The 24719-nt window shown below is 34.5% G+C and overlaps 1 protein-coding gene across 1 annotated transcript; it reads right to left on the bottom strand.

Annotated features, from left to right (window-relative positions):
- Window positions 1–12667: 12667 nt before the first annotated feature.
- On the bottom strand, window positions 12668–13159 carry LOC121809020 (pectinesterase inhibitor-like). Its single transcript, XM_042209573.1, has one exon. The coding sequence runs from the start codon at window positions 13157–13159 to the stop codon at window positions 12668–12670; it is 492 nt and encodes a 163-aa protein (XP_042065507.1).
- Window positions 13160–24719: the final 11560 nt, after the last annotated feature.

The following is a 24719-nucleotide window of genomic DNA, read 5'->3' as shown; positions in this document are numbered from 1 at the left end:
TCTATAATCAAGGATACTATTATAGAAATAATTTATTGTAATTTATATCATAACAAAAAAAGATATTACATTGTTTGATGTATATGGATATATCATTTTATAGGTAAAGAATACCGTAGAAATTAATCATTGAAATTTTCATAAATAACAATATAAGATCAACATTCTTCTTGTTTGATTTTGTTTGATCCTTTTTATAGTAAAGATTGTTGTAGAAATCATATATTGAATTTGCATGAGACAAATATGTCATTTCGTGATCATTTGAAAGAGGATTCTCCCACTGTCCATATAAGTAGTCCTTATATATATGGCATGAGTTTATTCAACAAGTGTAAAATAAGAAATATAAGAAAAAAATTAATTCAAATACCGTTATTCGAAAATAGAACTAAAATATTATAGAGAATTTGGGTGGACGAACTAAATGCAAAAAATAGTCTTTTTTTCAGACAGTGACTGGTATTATTATAAAAATAGTGTCCCAGTTTAACTCACTTGATATTTCCAGTCATAGTTATTGCTACTTGAGACTCAGTATACTAGAGGATAAGATTGGAATGGATTTTTTTCGTTGAAATAGAATTTTTGACAGAAGTTTACAAATAATATGGTATAAATCAATTAAAACTATTGTATAGCCATTGATATAAATATATACAAAAATATGCTCAAATAGCATAACAATAGTAAAACTAAGTCAGGACTCGAACATCTAAATACATGTAAAATTAGTGTTATCACGCTTTTGCGTTCATAGTGTGAGTGGTGCACGAACGTGTCATGCAGTTGTGCGACACACCTGCAAACTGTTTTAACTTTATTATTTTTCCTTTAATTTCAATACTCCCTCCTTGATTTATGCACACTATTTTTCTTAAGATTTGATCCTCTGTGGATAGCACTAAAATTGCAATTGGAAAGGCATAAGAGGTCACTAAAATTGCAATTATAAAGGCAGAAGAATCCTCACAACATAAACCCCCATAAACATGATGGCAAAGACACACTTTCTAGATATTAGAATGAAAATATATGTGCAAAATAAAAAAAACGATAGTAACATGAACTAAACTAGAGCAATGATAATGCATAATGATCACGTAAAGTACGTATTTAAAAAAATTTCTTATAGAATAAAACAATTTTTTGCAACCTCAACTAAGAATGATACATGAAAGTGGGAACAAGGGACACAACTGTATAAAAAATAACAAAATATTAGTACTATTTTTAGTACTCGTTTATACAAAAAATTGGAATCCATTGGCAACACGTTAAGAATTTGTGCTCCTATTTTATTTAAATTTTTGCACTAGCATTTTGTTTTTGTTAGGTACTTAATTATATGCGCTCATGTTTCTCTTGACTCAACATAGCAAAAATTATGTCTCTCATGCATCAATTTTTTCCATTTATTCTTATAGAATAAAAGGTTGGTTATACAAAATATCATACAGTTCAAAATCAAATTCTTTTGGTATTATCTCTATTAGAATAGTCATGTGAGAAAGGTAAACATTACTCAAGCGATAGTGTATATTGTATATTAAATTAAAATCACTTATTCATTGTAGTATAATATCAAACAGAATAAAAAAGTGGGTTATACTATCACATACATTATTATAATTCTAATTATTTGCTAATTACAAAGTATTAACAATAATCAGGAGCACTGAATAAATGTATATGCTTTATTAGTAGCTTGCTTCAATTTAGTTGGTTCGCTTGCTCCAAATTCCTCGCTGCAAGTTCTCACATCGGTTAGAGTTGTCGAACCTTTGGTTTGGAGTGTGCTGATGTTAGGCCTGTCTAGCTTCGGTATCAAGGGCTTGGCCTCTTGCAAGTTTCCCACTGCATCATCAAAGTTCTCGATACATGTATCAATTTTATCTTTGTTGCTAGGGCTGGACACTGACTTCGCTATGTTGATGGAGGCTTGTGTGGCGGACAAGGAATTGTCAAGCGCGATCCTAGCCAAGCCTCGAGCATCAGCACCCTTTGATCGTGGGTTAGATCTCAGTGCTTGGTTGCATAGGCAGAGGGATTGTTGGATTTGGTGCACAAATCAGCTATCGAATCAGCATGGCATTGGCTTAACAAGGCGAGAGACAAAAATATTATGGTAGAATAAGACATCTTTTTTTGGCTCTTTACTATTGCTCTTTTGTATGTGATTTTCGATTTTTGTGTATTATTTTATTTGAATGGGTCTATTTATAATCGAAAAATAGACACAATAAATGGCGTATATTTCAAATTTACATAAATGCTAGTACTATATTCGATATATGGTAATGAGATCCTTCTTAATATTATGGCGCTTTACATTGAAATATATTTATAGGGAATCTATTGCATAAATGTAGAGATGTAGCATCCCAAAAATTCCTGCGACTTTTTGTTTTAATATGGATGTCGAGTGGAAATTTTTTTCTTTGTGGAATTTATTTGTTCCTATGTGATTGAGTTGATTATGTGAAATAAATTGTCTTGAGTGATGTGGAATGAAATGTTATATACTTTATATTTTCCAAAGTGGGGAAATAATTAAATGAGATCATGCATTTTGTTCTAGCCAAATACATTGGGAATTTTCGGCCCCTTCAATTATTAAAATAAATATTTTCTTCTTGGATTTAATTAATTGTTTTGGGATATTTATCCAAATTAAATACAAATCGAATTATCCCTAATTTGTGCTACCTGAAATTCGAATCATAGCCTAATCTTGTGAGTTTTCGAAAATCCCCTATTCTAATTAGGAGGATGAATTCTTTTCTTTGATTTAATTGGTGTCTTGTTGATTCCCTTCTTTTATTTCAAATCCAATTAAATCATGTCACATTTTCTTTCCTCACCTAATTAAATTAAGATTTGAATTATTTCCTTGGGGAGGAAAATATATTTGTTTCCTATTTTGTGGAATTCCTTCTATTCAAATAAGTGACAAATTAATACCTATGCCTAATCCATTGGGGATGTGAATATTTTCCTTTTATTTTGTTCTCCATCCTACACGCCCATATGCCTTTATTTGCCTTGTGGATATTAATTTATTTGTTACTTATTTTCTTTTCCTATAAAACAAAAAAAAATACCAAATTTAAATCCTATTCCCATTTAATTGAGGATTTAAATATTTTTCCTTCCATGCTTCAAAAATACAAACCCCCATTTTATTTCCTACTTGGAGATTTAATTTATTTTGTTCCCTTACTTATGAAATACTCATTGTTTTATTACCTAAGTTGTGAATATATTTCTCTCCAAGTAAATACCAAATCAATTCCTTGCTAATTAAATCGCAATTTTTGAAATTTCCCTCCCCTCAAAACACACGCCTACTTTCATTTTAATTGTGGGATTTTATTTTATTTCCCCCACAATTTAATTAATTTATTTGAGTGTAGGATTAAACCTAGACTATAAATTTAAAATAACCTAACCCTAGCCACCAAAAACTCACGCCTCCCCTCTCTTCTCTTCATACCACACGCTCCTTCTCCCTCTCTTCATCCTCTCCAAAAATCCTTCATCAATCCTTTGTTCTTGCATCAATTTGGAGTTGGAACTTCAAGATTCACCGAAGAATCGCGTCAATTATTATTTCTACCGTTTGTTTTGATCAAGAAAGGTATAATTGAATTTTTTTCCTCATCCTTTCCATTGAATCCTTATTCTTGATTCCCTCATGCATATAGTGAGTGTAGAGATCATAGATCTCAAAGTTAATCGGTTGGGATTGAGGGTTACATGAGAAAATATATGTGTATGCGTTTATTGATGTGGATGAATGGACTTGTGGATGATTCGTTGGTGAATGATATGCGAATATATGAGAACATAGTTGTGAGATCTTTTTGAAGCATGATTATGTGTTGGAAGCATGAATATATGTGTTTGGATGAATGAATAGATAAACTCTAATTCGAATTTGTGAAGCATGAAAACTGTGGTGTTCGGACAGTAGATTCCGACGTATGTTTGACCGATCAAACGATCTTATTTTGGCACGAATTTTTAACTGAGTAAAATTTGAGATGTCTTCTGTATTGTGTATAAATCTCAGCCTCTTTTGATGAAATATAAATCTTTAATGAATTTTAAAGTTAACTGCGCAGTTCTAAGAGAAATTGTATTCTCGTCCAGTGAGTTTCATTTTTTATTTGACTGACCTAAATATATGATTTTGATGTGAAATTTTAACTGGATGATTTGTGATGTGTCTATTATGTTGTGGTAAAATTTCAGCCCCAATGGAGGTTGGATGGATTTGTAATGATTTTTATAAAATGACTGCGCAGTTCTGCCAGATTTCTGTCATGTTAAAATAATACTTGTTGTCAAGTTTAAATGAATTACATGATGCATGTGTGATTAAGGAACATATCTTATGGCGTGGTTATGTGTCATACGTTGAGGTATACTATGGTGTGTTTCCTTATGTTGGTGAACGTTTGGGATGGGTAATTTAAGAAAACGATGAAAGGAACGATAGAACACAACGTGTTCCATGTGTCGCAGTTGCGCAACTGCGTGTTCGACCTCAAGCATGTGATTCATCGAGAGGAAGTGATCCTGACCCCCGACATAGGCTACGAGGAGAGACCCGAAGCAATCCTAGATCGAAAGGTGCAAGAGTTGCGAAACAAGTCGATAGCATCCGTGAAGGTGTTGTGGAAACACCATGGCTCCGAGGAAGCCACATGGGAGTTAGAAGTTAAAATGAAAGAAAAGTACCCCGAGTTGTTTATGTGAGACAATCAAATTTCGGGCCGAAATTTCTGTTAAGAGGGGAAGGATGTAGCATCCCAAAAATTCTTGCCACTTTCGAATCATAGCCTAATCTTGTGAGTTTTCGAAAATCCCCTATTCTAATTAGGAGGATGAATTCTTTTCTTTGATTTAATTGGTGTCTTGTTGATTCCCTTCTTTTATTTCAAATCCAATTAAATCATGTCACATTTTCTTTCCTCACCCTAATTAAATTAAGATTTGAATTATTTCCTTGGGGAAAAAAATATATTTGTTTCCTATTTTGTGGAATTCCTTCTATTCAAATAAGTGCCAAATTAATACCTATGTCTAATCCATTGGGGATGTGAATATTTTCCTTTTATTTTGTTCTCCATCCTACACGCCCATATGCCTTTATTTGCCATATGAAAATTAATTTATTTGTTACCTATTTTAAGGGAGTCTTCTCCTATAAAACAAAAAAAATTACCAAATTTAAATCCTATTCCCATTTAATTGAGGATTTAATTATTTTTCCTTCCATGCTTCAAAAATACACGTCCCCTTTTTATTTCCTACTTGGAGATTTAATTTATTTTGTTCTCTTGCTTATGAAATACTCATTGTTTTATTACCTAAGTTGTGAATATATTTCTCTCCAAGTAAATAGCAAATCAATTCCTTGCTAATTAAATAGCAATTTTCGAAATTTCCCTCTCCTCAAAGCACACACCTACTTTCATTTTAATTGTGGGATTTTATTTTATTTCCCCCACAATTTAATTATTTTATTTGAGTGTAGGATTAAACCTAGACTATAAATTTAAAATAACCTAACCCTAGCCACCAAAAACTCACACCTCCCCTATCTTCTCTTCATATCACACGCTCTTTCTCCCTCTCTTCATCCTCTCCAAAAATCCTTCATCAATCCTTTGTTCTTGCATCAATTTAGAGTTGGAACTTCAAGATTTACCGAAGAATCGCATCAATTATCATTTTTACCGTTTGTTTTGATCAAGAAAGGTATAATTGAATTCTTTTCCTTATCCTTTCCATTGAATCCTTGTTCTTAATTCCCTCATGCATATAGTGAGTGTAGATATCATAGATCTCAAAGTTAATCGGTTGGGATTGAGGGTTACATGAAAAAATATATGTGTATGCGTTTATTGATGTGGATGATTCGTTGGTGAATGATATGTGAATATATGAGAACATGGTTGTGAGATCTTTTTGAAGCAGATTATGTGCTGGAAGCATGAATATATGTGTTTGGATGAATGAATAGATAAATCCTAATTCGAATTTGTGAAGCATGAAAACTGTGGTGTTCGGAAAGTAGATTCCGACGTGTGTTTGACAGACCAAACGATCTTATTTTAGCACGAATTTTTTACTAAGTAAGTTTTGAGATGTCTTCTGTGTTGTGTATAAATCTCAGCCTCTTTGGACGAAAGATGAATTTTTAATGAATTGTTAAAATTAACTGCGCAGTTCTGTCAGAAATTGTATTCTCATCCAGTGAGTTTCGTTTTTCATTTTACTGATCTAAAGATGTGATTTTGATGTGAAATTTTTACTGGATGATCTTTGATGTGTATACTGTGTTGTGGTAAAATTTAGGCTCTAACGGAGGTCGGATGGATTTTTAATGATTTTTACAAAACGACTTCTCATTTCTGCCAGATTTCTGTCATATTAAAATAATACTTGTTGTCAAGTTTGAATGAATTACATGATGCATGTGTGATTAAGGAACGCATCTTATGGCGTGGTTATGTGTCATACGTTGAGGTATACTATGGATCGTTTCCTTATGTTGGTGAACGTTTGGGATGGGTAATTTAAGAAAACGATGAAAGGAACGATAGAACACAACGTGTTCCATGTGTCGCAGTTGCGCAACTGCGTGTTCGACCTCAAGCATGTGATTCATCGAGAGGAAGTGATCCTGACCCCCGACATGAGCTACGAGGAGAGACCCGAAGCAATCCTAGATCGAAAGGTGCAAGAGTTGCGAAACTAGTCGATAGCATCCGTGAAGGTGTTGTGGAAACACCATGGCTCCGAGGAAGCCACGTGGGAGTTAGAAGTTAAAATGAAAGAAAAGTACCCCGAGTTGTTTATGTGAGACAATCAAATTTCGGGCCGAAATTTCTGTTAAGAGGGGAAGGATGTAGCATCCCAAAAATTCCTGCCACTTTTTGTTTTAATATGGATGTCGAGTGGAAATTTTTTTCTTTCTAGAATTTATTTGTTCCTATGTGATTGAGTTGATTATGTGAAATAAATTGTCTTGAGTGATGTGGAATCAAATGTTATATACTTTATATTTTCCAATGTGGGGAAATAATTAAATGAGATCATGCATTTTGTTCTAGCCAAATTCATTGAGAATTTTCGGCCCCTTAAATTATTGGAATAAATATTTTCTTCTTGGATTTAATTAATTGTTTTGGGATATTTATTCAAATTAAATCCAAATCGAATTATCCCTAATTTGTGCTACCTGAAATTCGAATCATAGCCTAATCTTGTGATTTTCGAAAATCCCCTATTCTAATTAGGAGGATGAATTTTTCTTTGATTTAATTGGTGTCTTGTTGATTCCCTTCTTTTATTTCAAATCCAATTAAATCATGCCACATTTTGTTTCCTCACCCTAATTAAATTAAGATTTGAATTATTTCCGTGTAGAGATTAAAGCCAATTTTCGGCCCTCCCTTATTGTGGAGAAAAATATATTTGTTTCCTATTTTGTGGAATTTCTTCTATTCAAATAAGTGCCAAATAAATACCTATGTCTAATCCAATGGGGATGTGAATATTTTCCTTTTATTTTGTTCTCCATCCTACACGCCCATATGCCTTTATTTGCCATGTGAAAATTAATTTATTTGTTACCTATTTTAAAGGAGTCTTTTCCTATAAAACCAAAAAATTACTAAATTTAAATCCTATTCCCATTTAATTGAGGATTTAATTATTTTTCCTTCCACGCTTCAAAAATACACGCCCCCTTTTTATTTCCTACTTGGAGATTTAATTTATTTTGTTCTCTTGCTTATGAAATACTCATTGTTTTATTACCTAAGTTGTGAATATATTTCTCTCCAAGTAAATAGCAAATCAATTCCTTGCTAATTAAATACCAATTTTTGAAATTTCCCTCCCCTCAAAACACACACCTACTTTCATTTTAATTGTGGGATTTTATTTTATTAGCACCACAATTTAATTATTTTATTTGAGTGTAGGACTAAACCTAGACTATAAATTTAAAATAACCTAACCATAGCCACCAAAAACTCACGCCTCCCCTCTCTTCTCTTCATACCACACGCTCTTTCTCCCTCTCTTCATCCTCTCCAAAAATCCTTGATCAATCCTTTGTTCTTGCATCAATTTGGAGTTGGAACTTCAAGATTCACCAAAGAATCGCATCAATTATCATTTTTACCGTTTGTTTTGATCAAGAAAGGTATAATTGAATTCTTTTCCTCACCCTTTCCACTGAATCCTTGTTCTTAATTCCCTCATGGATATAGTGAGTGTAGATATCATAGATCTCGAAGTTAATCGGTTGGGATTGAGGGTTACATGAAAAAATATATGTGTATGCATTTATTGATGTGGATGATTCGTTGGTGATTGATATGTGAATATATGAGAACATGGTTGTGAGATCTTTCAAGCAGATTATGTGTTGGAAGCATGAATATATGTGTTTGGATAAATGAATAGATAAACCCTAATTCGAATTTGTGAAGCATGAAAACTGTGGTGCTCCGGACAGTAGATTCTGACGTGTGTTTGACCGACCAAACGATCTTATTTTAGCACGAATTTTTTACTGAGTAAGTTTTGAGATGTCTTCTGTGTTTTGTATAAATCTCAGCCTCTTTGGACGAAAGATGAAATTTTAATGAATTGTTAAAGTTAACTACGCAGTTCTGTCAGAAATTGTATTCTCGTCCAGTGAGTTTCGTTTTTCATTTTACTAATCTAAAGATGTGATTTTGATGTGAAATTTTAACTGGATGATCTTTGATGTGTATACTGTGTTGTGGTAAAATTTAGGCTCTAACGGAGGCCGGATGGATTTTTAATAATTTTTACAAAACGACTGCTCAGTTCTGCCAGATTTCTGTCATGTTAAAATAATACTTGTTGTCAAGTTTGAATGAATTACATGATGCATGTGTGATTAAGGAACGCATCTTATGGCATGGTTATGTGTCATACGTTGAGGTATACTATGGTGTGTTTCCTTATGTTGGTTGGGATGGGTAATTTAAGAAAACGATGAAAGGAACGATTGAACATGCATGATAAATTGTATTGATGGAAGGCTGATTGTGTTGTGGTGTTGACATGGGTTGTTGTGCGTACATGAGCACAAAGAAAGAGGGTTGCTTTTGAGTTGTGTATTGTGTTGTCTAAGCAAGCGAGGTGGGCTTTCTTTAACTAAACTCTTTTATTTTTCCAATGTATGATTGTGGAGCTATAAGGGTGGTTTAAAGTGTTATGTCATGCCATGAATTGTTTTGATTGAGATTGTGTGCCTGATGCCTAGTTTGTCTGAGTTTACTCCGTTAGGCTATATGGCTATGTGTGAAACGAATTCGGGTCTAAGTAGGGCCGCAAACCCTATCAGGCTGTGTACACTGGTGGGATCTGGAGCCGTCCTTGCTAGTCGGCCGGTCTCGTGGGCGAATAGTGTGGCCACACTTTCATCGTACTGTGGAAAGATGATGTGATTGTTGGATTGTTGAGAAAGTGGGGAGATTGTTTGCCTGGCCAGGCTATGAAATGTTTTTGTGTTCTCGATGATATTTCTTAACTACATGTAAAACTCGAGTTCACTGGTATGGATGACATAACTGTTATAAAATGTTTTCGGCATGAGCCCATTGAGTACAACAAGTACTCAGTCCTGCATATGTTTTCCCTATGTGCAGGTTGAGCGAGATGTTGCAGCGGATGTTGAGTGAGTTTTAGGGATTCCCGGATGCGTCGTATCTTCATACATGGGCGTCATCCCATGACTCTCTTTGATACCTGTTTTTCCGCTGCCATGTTTGAAATAAATTTCTAGAAGTCTTCTGCACTATTTAATACTGTTTTATAACATTAAGTATCTTGAGACTAAAATCCGTTGCTTAACGGTTCAATAAACTAAAATATTTCTTTTCGAAGTTAATTGGGTTTTTCATATTAAATGTCGTCCTTTATTATGTCAAATACTTTGAGACATTAATCCGCTGCTTATTTCGATAAACAAAAATGTTTTTTTTTGTAGACTAAATAATTTTGTTCTTTTGGGAGTTAATTAGATTTTTGCATTAGGTGTCAACTTTAGTGTGTCCCCCATTTCTTCCCCGCTTCTTAGTTCCCCCCCCCCCCTCTTGGTCGTGATTTCCCCGTTCTTGCTATCCTTAGTAAGGGCGGCCGTGACAAGAGATCGTCAAAGGAAATTTATTGAGTTTTTCATTGAAAAATAGAAATAGCTAGGCAGAATGATTTACAAATAAAGGAATGCTTTTTATGAAAATGGTGCGAGCATAATGCACGTACTCTTTCCAATTTAACAAATGTTCGTCTCGTACTATTATCATTATTTGAACAATATATTCTAAAAAAAAATATATACTACTATAAGGTGATATGGGATTTGCATCCAACGTCAAACCCTGCATAAGAAACTTATCAAATAAAAATATTTTGGTTAATAATGAAAATAATTACAAAAGGTTATAATTAATATAACGGGGGAGAACTAGGGCGCATCCTCAATTAGAGTCACAACGTACTTCCAACCCTATGTTTCCACGTGGCTCGTAACAGCACGTAAACGGCCTATTATCTAGGTAAAAAAACATGAGCGCAAATAATTAAGTACCTAACAGAAAGAAAATGCATGTACAAAAATAATAGGAGCACAAATTCTTAATGTGTTGTCAGTGTATTCCAATTCTTTATATAAACGAGTACTGAATAAAAGAATGTTTTGTATTTTTATTGTACAGTTGTATCCCTTGTTCCCTCTTGCATAAGCCGTTGTTAATTGAAGTTGCAAAAACATATTTTATTGTAAGAAAAATATTTAAATATATACTTTATGTGATCATTATGCATAATCATTGTTCTCGTTTAGTCCATGTTACTATTTTTGTTTTATTTTGCACATTTATTTTCATTCTAATATCTAGAAAGTGTGTGTTTGCCATCGTGTTTATAGTGGTTTGATATCAAATTATCGGAAAATCCTTCTATAGTAAAAAATACTATTATAAATATAATTCATTGTAATTTATATCATAACAAAAAAAGACATTACATTGTTTGATGTAAATGGATATATCATTTTATAGGTAAAGAATACCGTAGAAATTAATCATTGAAATTTTCATAAATAACAATATAAGATCAACATTCTTCTTGTTTGATTTTGTTTGATCCTTTTTATAGTAAAGATTGTTGTAGAAATCATATACTGAATTTGCATGAGACAAATATGTCATTTTGTGATTATTTGAAAGAGGATTCTCCCACTGTCCATATAAGTAGTCCTTATATATATGGAACGAGTTTATTCAACAAGGGTAACATAAGAAATATAAGAAGAAAAATTAATTCAAATACCGGTATTCAAAAATAGAACTAAAATATTATAGAGAATTTGGGTGGACGAACTAAATGAAAAAATAGTCTTTTTTCGGACAGTGACTGATATTATTATAAAAATAGTGTCCCAATTTTACTCACTTGATATTTCCAGTCATAGTTATAGCTACTTGAGACTCAGTATATTAGAGAATAAGATTGGAATGGATTTTCTTCATTGAAATAGAATTTTTGACAGAAGTTTACAAACAATAAGGTATAAATCAATTAAAACTATTTTATAGCCATTGATATAAATATATTAAAAAATATGCTCAAATAGCAAAACAATAGTTAAACTAAGTCAGGACTCGAACATCTAAATACATGTAAAATTAGTGTTATCACGCTTTTGCGTTCACAGTGTGAGTGGTGCACGAACGTGTCATGCAGTTGTACGATACACCTGCAAACTGTTTTAACTTTATTATTTTTCCTTTAATTTCAGTACTCCCTCCTTGATTTATGCACGCTATTTTTCTTAAGATTTGATCCTCCGTGGATAGCACTAAAATTGCAATTGGAAAAGCATAAGAGGTCACTAAAATTGCAATTATAAAGGCAGAAGAATCCTCACAACATGAACCCCCATAAACATGATGGCAAAGACACACTTTCTAGATATTAGAATGAAAATATATGTGCAAAATAAAAAAAAAACGATAGTAACATGGATTAAACTAGAGCAATGATAATGCATAATGATCACGTAAAAGTATGTATTTAAAAAATTTCTTACAGAATAAAATAATTTTTTGCAACCTCAACTAAGAATGATACATGAAAGTGGGAACAAGAGACACAACTGTATAAAAAATAACAAAATATTAGTACTATTTTTAGTACTCGTTTATACAAAAAATTGGAATCCAGTGGAAACACGTTAAGAATTTGTGCTCCTATTTTATTTAATTTTTTGCACTAGCATTTTCTTTTTGTTCGGTACTTAATTATATGCGCTCATGTTTCTCTTGACTCAACAAAGCAAATATTATGTCTCTCATGCATCAATTTTTTCCATTTATTCTTATAGAATAAAAGGTTGGTTATACAAAATATCATACGGTTCAAAATCAAATTCTTTTGGCATTATCTCTATTAGAATAGTCATTTGAGAAAGGTAAACATTACTCAAGCGATAGTGTATATTGCCTATTAAATTAAAATCACTTATTCATTGTAGTATAATATCAAACAGAATAAAAAAGTGGGTTATACTATCACATACATTATTATAATTCCAATTATTTGCTAATTACAAAGTATTAGCAATAATCAGGAGCAACTGAATAAATGTGTATGCTTTATTAGTAGCTTGCTTCAATTTAGTTGGTTCGCTTGCTCCAAATTCCTCGCTGCAAGGTCTCACATCGGTTAGAGCTGTCGAACCTTTGGTTTGGAGTGTGCTGATGTTAGGCCTGTCTAGTTTCGGTATCAAGGGCTTGGCCTCTTGCAAGTTGCCCACTGCATCATCAAAGTTCTCGATACATGTATCGATTTTATCTTTGTTGCCAGGGCTGGACATGGACCTCGCTACGTTGATGGAGGCTTGTGTGGCGGATAAGGAATTGTCAAGTGCGATCCTAGCCAAGCCTCGAGCATCAACACCCTTTGATCGAGGGTCAGATCTTAATGCTTGGTTGCATAGGGAGGGATTGTTGGATTTGGTGCACAAATCAGCTATCAAATCAGCATGGCATTGGCTTAACAAGGCGAGATACAAAAATATTATGGTAGAATAAGACATCTTTTTTTGGCTCTTTACTATTGCTCTTTTGTATGTGAGTTTCGATTTTTGTGTATTATTTGATTGGAATAGGTCTATTTATAATCGAAAAATCGACACAATAAATGGCGTATATTTCAAATTTACATAAATGCTAGTACTATATTCGATATATGGAAATGAGATCCTTCTTAATGAAATGAAATATTATTGCGCTTTAACTGAAATATATTTATAGGGAATCTATTGCATAAATGTAGAGATCGTCAAAGGAAATTTATTGAGTTTTTCACTGAAAAATGGAAATATCTAGGCAGAATGATTCAGAAATAAAGGAATGCTTTTTGTGAAAATGGTGCGAGCATAATGCACGTACTCTTTCCAATTTAACAAATTTTCACTCTCTTACTATTATCATTATTTGCACAATATATTCTAATAAAAATAAATACTACTATAAGGTGATATGGGATTTGCATCCAATGTCAAACCCTGCATAAGAAACTTATCAAATATAAATATTTTGGTTAATAATGAAAATAATTACAAAAAGATATAATTAATATAATGGGGGAGCACTAGGGTATATCCTCAATTAGAGTCACAACGTACTTCCAACCCAGTGTTTCCACGTGGCACGTAACAGCACATAAACGGCCTATTATCTAGGCAAAAAAACATGAGCGCAAATAATTAAGTACCTAACAGAAAGAAAATGCATGTACAAAAATAATAGGAGCACAAATTCTTAATGTGTTGTCAGTGTATTCCAATTCTTTATATAAATGAGTACTGAAAATTAGAATGTTTTGCGTTTTTATTGTACAGTTGTATCCCTTGTTCCCACTTGCATATGCCGTTGTTAATTGAGGTTGCAAACAATTATTTTATTGTAAGAAAAATGTTTAAATACATAATTTATGTGATCATTATCATAATCATTGTTCTCGTTTAGTCCATGTTACTATTTTTATTTTATTTTGCACATATATTTTCATTCTAATATCTAGAAAGTGTGTGTTTGCCATCGTGTTTATAGTGGTTTGATATCAAATTATCAGAAAATCCTTCTATAGTCAAGAATACTATTATAGAAATAATTTATTGTAATTTATATCATAACAAAAAAAGACATTACATTGTTTGATGTATATGGATATATCATTTTATAGGTAAAGAATACCGTAGAAATTAATCATTGAAATTTTCATAAATAACAATATAAGATCAACATTCTTCTTGTTTGATTTTGTTTGATCCTTTTTTATAGTAAAGATTGTTGTAGAAATCATATATTGAATTTGCATGAGACAAATATGTCATTTCGTGATCATTTGAAAGAGGATTCTCCCACTGTCCATATAAGTAGTCCTTATATATATGGCACGAGTTCATTCAACAAGGGTAAAATAAGAAATATAAGAAGAAAAATTAATTCAAATACCGGTATTCAAAAATAGAACTAAAATATTGTAGAGAATTTGGGTGGACGAACTAAATGAAAAAATAGTCTTTTTTTTCGGACAGTGATTGATATTATTATAAAAATAGTGTCCCAATTTAACTCACTTGATATTTTCAGTCATAGTTATTGCTACTTGAGACTCGGTAAATACTAGACGATAATATTGGAATGGATTTTTTTCGTTGAAATAGAATTTTTGACAGAAGTTTACAAACAATAAGGTATAAATCAATTAAAACTATTTTATAGCCATTGATATAAATGTATACCAAAATATGCTCAAATAGCATAACAATAGTAAACCTAAGTCATGACTCGAACATCTAAATACATGTAAAATTAGTCTTATCACGCTTTGGCGTTCACAGTGCGAGTGGTGCACGAACGTGTCATGCAGTTGTGCGATACACCTGCAAACTCTTTTAACTTTATTGTTTTTCCTTTAATTTCATTACTACCTCCTTGATTTATGCACACTATTTTTCTTAAGATTTGATCCTCCGTGGATAGCACTAAAATTGCAATTGGAAAGGCATACGAGGTCACTAAAATTGCAATTATAAAGGCAGAAGAATCCTCACAACATGAACCCCCATAAACATGATGGCAAAGACACACCTTCTAGATATTAGAATGAAAATATATGTGCAAAATAAAAAAAAACGATAGTAATGTGGACTAAACCAGAGCAATGATTATGCATAATGATCACGTAAAGTACGTATTTAAAAAAATTTCTTACAGAATAAAACAATTTTTTGCAACCTCAACTAAGAATGATACATGAAAGTGGGAACAAAGGACACAACTGTATAAAAAATAACAAAATATTAGTACTATTTTTAGTACTCGTTTATACAAATAATTGGAATCCAGTGGTAACACGTTAAGAATTTGTGCTCCTATTTTATTTAATTTTTTGCACTAGCATTTTCTTTTTGTTAGGTACTTAATTATATGCGCTCATGTTTCTCTTGACTCAACTAAGCAAAAATTATGTCTCTCATGCATCAATTTTTTCCATTTATTCTTATAGAATAAAAGGTTGGTTATACAAAATATCATACGGTTCAAAATCAAATTCTTTTGGTATTATCTCTATTAGAATAGTCATGTGAGAAAGGTAAACATTACTCGAGCAATAGTGTATATTGCATATTAAATTAAAATCACTTATTCATTGTAGTATAATATCAAACAGAATAAAAAAGTGGGTTATACTATCACATACATTATTATAATTCTAATTATTTGCTAATTACAAAGTATTAGCAATAATCAGGAGCAACTGAATAAATGTGTATGCTTTATTAGTAGCTTGCTTCAATTTAGTTGGTTCGCTTGCTCCAAATTCCTCGCTGCAAGTTCTCACATCGGTTAGAGCTGTCGAACCTTTGGTCTGGAGTGTGCTGATGTTAGGCCTGTCTAGCTTCGGTATCAAGGGCTTGGCCTCTTGCAAGTTGCCCACTGCATCATCAAAGTTCTCGATACATGTATCGATTTTATCTTTGTTGCCAGGGCTGGACATGGACTTCGCTACGTTGATGGAGGCTTGAGTGGCGGACAAGGAATTGTCAAGCGCGATCCTAGCCAAGCCTCGAGCATCTGCACCCTTTGATCGAGGGTCAGATCTCAATGCTTGGTTGCATAGGGAGGGATTGTTGGATTTGGTGCACAAATCAGCTATCAAATCAGCATGGCATTGGCTTAACAAGGCGAGAGACAAAAATATTATGGTAGAATAAGACATCTTTTTTTGGCTCTTTGTTATTGCTCTTTTGTAAGTGAGTTTCGATTTTTGTGTATTATTTGATTTGAATGGGTCTATTTATAATCGAAAAATTGACACAATAAATGGCGTATATTTCAAATTTACATAAATGCTAGTACTATATTCGATATATGGTAATGAGATCCTTCTTAATGAAATGAAATATTATGGCGCTTTACACTGAAATATATTTATAGGGAATGTATTGCATAAATGTAGATATCGTCAAAGGAAATTTATTGAGTTTTTCACTGAAAAATAGAAATAGCTAGGCAGAATGATTCACAAATAAAGGAATGGTTTTTGTGAAAATGGTGCGAGCATAATGCACGTACTCTTTCCAATTCAACAAATTTTCACTCTCTTACTATTATCATTATTTGCACAATATATTCTAATAAAAATAATTACTACTATAAGGTGATATGGGATTTGCATCCAATGTCAAACCCGGCATAAGAAACTTATCAAATATAAATATTTTGGTTAATAATGAAAATAATTACAAAAAGATATAATTAATATAATGGGGGAGCACTGGGGTGTATCCTCAATTAGAGTCACAACGTACTTCCAACCTTGTGTTTCCACGTGGCACGTAACAGCACATAAATGATCTATTATCTAGGAAAAAAAACATGAGCGCAAATAATTAAATACCTAACAGAAAGAAAATGCATGTACAAAAATAATAGGAGCACAAATTCTTAATGTGTTGTCAGTGTATTTCAATTCTTTATATAAACGAGTACTGAAAATAAGAATGTTTTGTGTTTTTATTGTACAGTTGTATCCCTTGTTCCCACTTGCATATGCCGTTGTTAATTGAGGTTGCAAAAAATTATTTTATTGTAAGAAAAATATCTAAATACATACTTTATGTGATCATTATGCATAATCTTTGTTCTTGTTAACTCCATGTTACTATTTTTATTTTATTTTGCACATTTATTTTCATTCTAATATCTAAAAAGTGTGTGTTTGCCATTGTGTTTATAGTGGTTTGATATCAAATTATCAGAAAATCCTTCTATAGTCAAGAATACTATTATAGAAATAATTTATTGTAATTTATATCATAACATAAAAAGACATTACATTGTTTGATGTATATGGATATATCATTTTATAGGTAAAGAATACTGTAGAAATTAATCATTGAAATTTTCATAAATAATAATATAAGATCAACATTCTTCTTGTTTAATTTTGTTTGATCCTTTTTATAGTAAAGATTATTGTAGAAATCATGTATTGAATTTGCATGAGACAAATATGTTATTTCGTGATCATTTGAAAGAGGATTCTCCCACTGTCCATATAAGTAGTCCTTATATATATGGCACGAGTTTATTCAACAAGGGTAAAATAAGATATATAAGAAGAAAAATTAATTCAAATACCGGTATTCAAAAATAGAACTAAAATATTATAGAGAATTTGGGTGGACGAACTAAATGAAAAAATAGTCTTTTTTTCAGACAGTGACTGATATTATTATAAAAAATAGTGTCCCAATTTAACTCACTTGATATTTTCAGTCATAGTTATTGCTACTTGAGACTCGGTAAATACTACACGATAAGATTGGAATGGATTTTCTTCGTTGAAATAGAATTTTTGACAGAAGTTTACAAACAATAAGGTATAAATCAATTAAAACTATTTTATAGCCATTGATATAAATATATTCAAAAATATGCTCAAATAGCAAAACAATAGTAAAACTAAGTCAGGACTCGAACATCTAAATACATGTAAAATTAGTCTTATCACGCTTTGGCATTCACAGTGCGAGTGGTGCACGAATGTGTCATGCAGTTGTGCGATACACCTGCAAACTGTTTTAACTTTATTGTTTTTCCTTTAATTTCATTACTCCCTCCTTGATTTATGCACAATATTTTTCTTAAGATTTGATCCTCCGTGGATAGCACTAAAATTGCAATTACTAAGGCATACGAGGTCACTAAAATTTCAATTATAAAGGCAGAAGAATCCTCACAACATGAACCCCCATAAACATGATGGCAAAGACACTTTCTAGATATTAGAATGAAAATATATGTGCAAAATAAAAAAAAACGATAGTAACATGGACTAAACCAGAGCAATGATTATGCATAATGATCACGTAAAGTATGTATTTAAAAAAATTTCTTACGGAATAAAACAATTTTTTGCAACCTCAACTAAGAACGATACATGAAAGTGGGAACAAGGGACACAACTGTATAAAAAATAACAAAATATTAGTACTATTTTTAGTACTCGTTTATAAAAAAAATGGAATCCAGTGGCAACACGTTAAGAATTTGTGCTCCTATTTTATTTAATTTTTTGCACTAGCATTTTCTTTTTGTTAGGTACTTTATTATATGCGCTCATGTTTCTCTTGACTCAACAGAGCAAAAATTATGTCTCTCATGCATCAATCATAGTTTGGCATTTTCTCCTTTTGTCAAGTAAAGATACTTTCTAATACCTTTTTTCTTATCTTTGCACCTTTCTAATACCACTGTCTACGAGTCGTCCGGGATTGGAGAGCCTATCACATATACTAGGTCTAAGAAAAGAAAAGAAGCTTCTACATCATCAAGTTCTCGGAAAGCCTCAAGAACCACAACCACATCTAGAAAAGGGAAAGGCCAATTAGGGAAAGGCAGATTGGCGACAGTGGTTGAAGAAAGAGAGCTTGTGGATGAAGAATTGGAAGATGAAGAAGTTGGGGATGAAGAAGAAGGATCTACTTCGTTGGAGGACGATGATATCGATGAGGATGAGGATAACTATCTTGTGGAGGATAACTATGTTGGGGATGGTGATGATTGAGGATGGTTTTAATTTAGATTTGATATGTATTATGAATTTGTGATGATGACTTTATATTTTGATTGTTGAACTAAGACGTATTATGGTAGGCATATTATATAATTGCTTATGACTTTATGCTTTATTTATTGTTTTAATAGTTGATAACTTGATATATTACAATTTTTTATTATTTTCTAATTTTTTGAATTTATATATACATATATTACTAATATTTTATTAATTATTTATCGACCGCCATATCCCGCCATACTGATACGCCATATCCCTGTGGCGGTTTTTGGGCTCACCGCCGTAAGCCGCCATACGCCATCCATAACATTGTGTTCACTACATCACCATCCAGCCAATGGTCTCAAGTATGGACAAAGAGTAGGATACTCCTCAATCTTCCAATTAAGGAAAGGGATAAGAATGAGCAAGGAGTGAGCTCATCCCTATGGCTTTTTAGAGGCAACAACCGGACCTTTTCCCCATCGTCCGAGGCGGAAGAGGCAGCCAAGAGAGACAGCCCACACATACACCAAAGTAGTAAGAATAACATAAACATAAAGCTCAAAAGGGAGCTAAGCTTATAGCCAACAATAGGAACCCAATGCCCCATGAACTGCCACAAGAAGACAAGAGAATGGCTTTTAGATAAGCCGTCCCCTCCCCACTCCACACCTACATTCTATCAGATTTTCGCAAGGCAAGGGGTGCGAAGCGGTGGCGCAAGGCGGCGGCAGTGAGAAGGGCAAGCCGAGAGGATTCACCAAGCGAGGTAATCACCTCAACACCTTATATATATATACTCAAGGACTTAGACTTGCTATAGGATTCTCATGAGATAGGGTAAAGCATAGAGACGATCAGTACTCGACGAACAAATACAGTACATGAACCACATAGGCCTCACGAAACAAGCAACAAAAACTTAATCAGGGAACAAAGATAGCAAGCCCATCTCCGACAATCACTAATCGGCACCTTAAGATCAGTCAATCCCCAAAAGAATAATGGAAACAATTTCACGCCACTGTCACGATTCGAGGAATCGAGTAGAAGGGAAAGGAGAAAGGGTGACTCAGCTGGTGAATGAGGGGCTGTCCGGCGACGAGCGAGGGCCGACGCAGCGGAGGCGGGGTGGTCAGCGGCTTCACTCGCCGAGGCTGACGGCGTGAGCGCGGCGGCAACCCGGAGCCTTCCCATGCAGCGCCGAGAACGGCTAGCTCACGAAAGGAAGGCGATGCCTTTTGTTCTTCCCCCGAATCGACAGCTCCGCCGCGTGATGCACCTGACGGAGAACTCGATGGAGAGAGGTCTCGATGGAGTGAAGGAGCGTGACGGAGGGATTACGTGCCAGCGGGACTCCGTGATCCCGTCGAGATGGTGGCGATTTCGCCGAAGAGGAAAGGCGCCGCTGTTCTCCGATTCCAATTTAGGAATTTCAAATTTTGGAAGGGGAAGTTTAATTTGTGGAACAGAGGAAGAGAGAGAGAGATAGCCAACGCTGGAGCGGCGGCGAACTCGCCGGAGAAGGAGGGAGATGGAAGGGAGGATGCGTCGCTGCCTCTTTGACTCCAATTGGGGATTTTGGAATGAAGAAAAAGAAAGGGAGTGAGGAAGAAAGGGGGAGAGAGACCGACGGATGAAGCCATGAAGGAGTATATAATTGGGTTGATTCCAATTTAATTAGTTGGGGCTCAAAGGGTTAGAAATGAAGTGGGCCGGCTTTTTTTTTATGCTTAGGGACAAAAGGTGATTCGCTCACCCCAGTCGCCCCCATAACCCGGCCCGACATCGCTATGGAGGGGTTCAAACACGGTACCTCAGCGGCCCATTAGGTGGGAGGAACTTACACTGGTAACCAGCACACAAGGAGCCACCACAGTGGTGAAACTCCCACACTGCGGCTGCCAGCATTCGATCCTGTCTGTTTAGGGACAATCTACCACCCAGGAACCAACTGAGTTAAGCCCGGAGACTTTTTATGCTTCCTTGCTTAATTGATGGCCAACAATTTAATTCAATGTAGGCCTAAATAATTTTAAATGGAGTGATGGTATATTACTACTTAATTATTTGGGCTAGTCCCATTTAATTAAATTAGGAAGTGGGCCAATGTTTTGTGGATAGAAGAAGGAAGTTGAGAAATTTAATTAGTATGGGCCAAGGTTGTAATCAATGGGGTCAAGATTTAATTATGAGAGATTGGGATTAATTTAAGAGTCGAGTTGGAGCTTGATTAATTAATTTCTGAATAAATTATTAATTTCCCAAGGATGGAAAGTGATGAAGTGGGAGACGCGAAAGCCGACCGGCGTCGCCCTGCGACGCCATGGGCGGCCTTAAGCAAAATCCGAAGAAAAGGATTTAAGAAGGGAATTTTCAAGAATCCATATTTTATTAAATAAGTGTCCAAATATTTATTTTAGAGAAAATAGAGTTTCTCCAAAGTCAGTAAAATGAATAAATAAACTCTGCAGAGCAGTGAAGCCCGAGATAGGATAAGAAAAATCCTATAAAAGTTGAGACTAAGATGTAGGTGCTATCCTATATGATGCATGCATTCTTTTCTCAAGAAAATCGGTTCAAGTACTAATTAGCGTGCTACGCTATTTATTTTCAAAGGATAAATTATTCAAGGGCAAGTGAGGCCAGACGAGGGTTGTTATTTGGAGATAAGCGTATCAGGTGGGCTTTCTTTTAATATCCAACACTATAGTGTGGATATAAAGCAAATACTTGTGAAATTATGAAATATCATCTTTTCTCAAAATGGAGCTGTGATTATTTTAAAGTTGTTGTCATGCCATAAAATGTTTGTTTTCGAGGCCTGTCTGTTGGGGCTATATGCCGAGGGTTTTGGCGATGCCAAAACTAAGTAACGAATTCGGTTCCCAATAGGATCGCAAATCCTGTTCGGAATAATGTGCACATGTAACACTCGTACTTTTGAAGTACTAAATTAATATATGTCATGAAAAAAAATATAATAATAACAAATAAATAAATAATAATAATAAAATTATTTCGGATAGTATGCTTCTCGTTAATGTGCTTTGGAATGGAGTGTCGTGTTTATGTGTTTGATGTGAAAAGGGACGTACTTTTTATTAAATTGTGGAACTTTGGGAGACATGTTGAAAGTCTCGTTGAAATAATGATGACGATTTTGTTATGCTTAGCATAACAGATGAGATGTTTGAGATGGATGTTATGGTTGATGACGCGCATAAATCGAGGAGCGGTCGATGTTTTTATATTTGGAACAACACCAGATATAAATGGTTACGATGGGCGAATTTAATCGTCGTTGGAGACGAAACAACGAAATTATTTAAAGTTTCCCCGAATTTTAATTATTTGAAAGAAATGCGAGAATGCAAAGTATGTATACATTTGGGCTTCTCAAATTAAATTAGAGACCAAATGTATATATATATATAAATGGCTTTGGGCCATAACCTTTAAAAAAAATCCAACCCATTGATAATGTTATTCAAACTTGGGCTTTCAACTAAATGATCCCAAATCAATTTAAATAAATTATGTTGAACCCAATACTTTTTCCAAAATATGGGAGCAAGCCCAAATATCTTCTTTTTCTTCTCTTCATGGTCGACGGTTCTTCAAATGGAGACTCCCCATCTTTCAACTTCTCCACTCTCCATCTTCCACCATTAATCCTACAAACCAAAGGTCACCCATTACTTCTTCATGTAACCTCTTCCCTAACTTCTCACAATACACACTTTGCAACAAGCAAATTGAGAGAGATGGAGGAGCCGAGAGGAGAAGAAGTAGAAGGAGTTGTTGTTTCCATTTTGTTTCAACCACAACCAAGTTCAAATTCTTGAGGTATAATCCCTTTCCAATCCCAAAGCATGAAATTTTAGTAGCTAATTTCATACTTTCACTCTCATAAGAAATTCAAACAATTTAACAACAAAGAACTAATCGAACATCGCCGTACCTCATCGAACACACGAAAGAACTTAACCTTGTATTGAGAACGTAACTTGCGGGTTGAATCGGGGTTGTTCAGAGTGTTTCCGGGGAGGAGGAAGCTGCCGGCAGAGGAGGGAGGTGCCAGCAGCGGCAGGCAGCAGCGCCCGGCGACTCTAGCAGCGAGCGGCCGGTGACAACAGCGGCACACCCCCCCACAGTAGCAGCAACCGTCAGCGAGCAGCAGTGGCGATGTAGTGGCCGGCGACTCCGGCGAGTAACGCAGCGAGCAGCGGCGGCGGCTGACTCCAGGCGGCGCGTTCGGTACAGCGACGGATCGTAGACGACGGCGGTATTGGAGGCTACGACGGGATTCTGGGAAGGTCCCTAATTTACAGAGAGAGAGAGAATAGGGAGATAGGGAGGAAGAGAGTGGTGTAGTTTCTGTCGAAGAGAGAGAGGAGAATAGGGAGAGAGAGAGGTGTGAAGGAGGAAGGAAATAAGATTGGGCCTCTACTTGTTTTTTTAAAGTGGGCCTATTAATTAAAATGAGATGTTTGGATTGTTGGGCTTTAAAATATTAATTGGAGGTCTAAGGTGGGGAAATAAGTCTTGGGCCTTTCTAATTAAATCTTTGGGCCAATAATTAATTCGAGGGAAAGTAATTGGTGAAAGTGAGTTACGCGCTTAATTAAATCCTACGTTCTAGAGGAAATTTATGAGGAGTCAACGAAGGAGTTATAAGCGTAAACGGCCGACCGGCGTCGCCCGCGACCCTTAGGCGGCCACCGAATAATCGAAAATGTACGAAAACCAAGAAAATGAAATAAAAGACGTTAATTAGAGTGCATGCATTCTAAATGTCTTCGTTATGGAGATTGATGTGTACTTTATGTATTTTTTTCCGAAAAGGTGGTTCGCATGCCCGCTAAAGTCGGAACGAGAAGCTATTTAAGGATATTCTAAGCTTTCGAGGTGGGCTCTATTACTTAAACTCTTTTATTTGCAATGATATGTATTTGGTGAGATAAGGGTGGTTTAAATGTTATGTCATGCCGTATTTTATGTTTTGAATTGCCTATCTGATTGTCTTTGAAAGAGCAGGTTTGTGTCAGGTGTCGTATCGAGCACATGATGTATCCTACTGATCAGGATGGAACCCCAGCTATGCCTGAACCTGGTATCAATAATTCCTCAACCCTCTTCTACTGACTAGTTTAGTGGACGTAAGGGTCGAATCCCACAGAGATGAATGCGCTTTGGGAATTGTGGTGAAATTCTGGAGAGGTTTGGTTAGTTACCACGCTTTGGGTTGAGACTTTATCTAGGCTGGAAGTTAAGATGTTACTCTACTGATTAGGAGGTGTGAGAGACGTTTGATAAGCAACTGTGTACGTGAGAGTAGGGGACATTATGTCTCTCAAAATATGTGTAAGGTACGGGATTACTATAAAACGCTAAACGGAATATCAGAGGAAAAGAGGTAGTTAGGTGACTAGACTGACAGATCTGTAGGGTACCAGCTGAAAAGGTAGAAAAAGTAAAGGACAAAAGCAAAAAGTAACTAAAAAGTAAAAGTGGTC

The sequence above is a fragment of the Salvia splendens genome, chromosome 6 (genome assembly GCF_004379255.2).
Source record: "Salvia splendens isolate huo1 chromosome 6, SspV2, whole genome shotgun sequence".
NCBI classification, from domain to species: domain Eukaryota; kingdom Viridiplantae; phylum Streptophyta; class Magnoliopsida; order Lamiales; family Lamiaceae; genus Salvia; species Salvia splendens.
The sequence above is the reverse complement of the archived record's forward strand: the minus strand, read 5'-3'. Positions and strand labels throughout refer to the sequence as shown.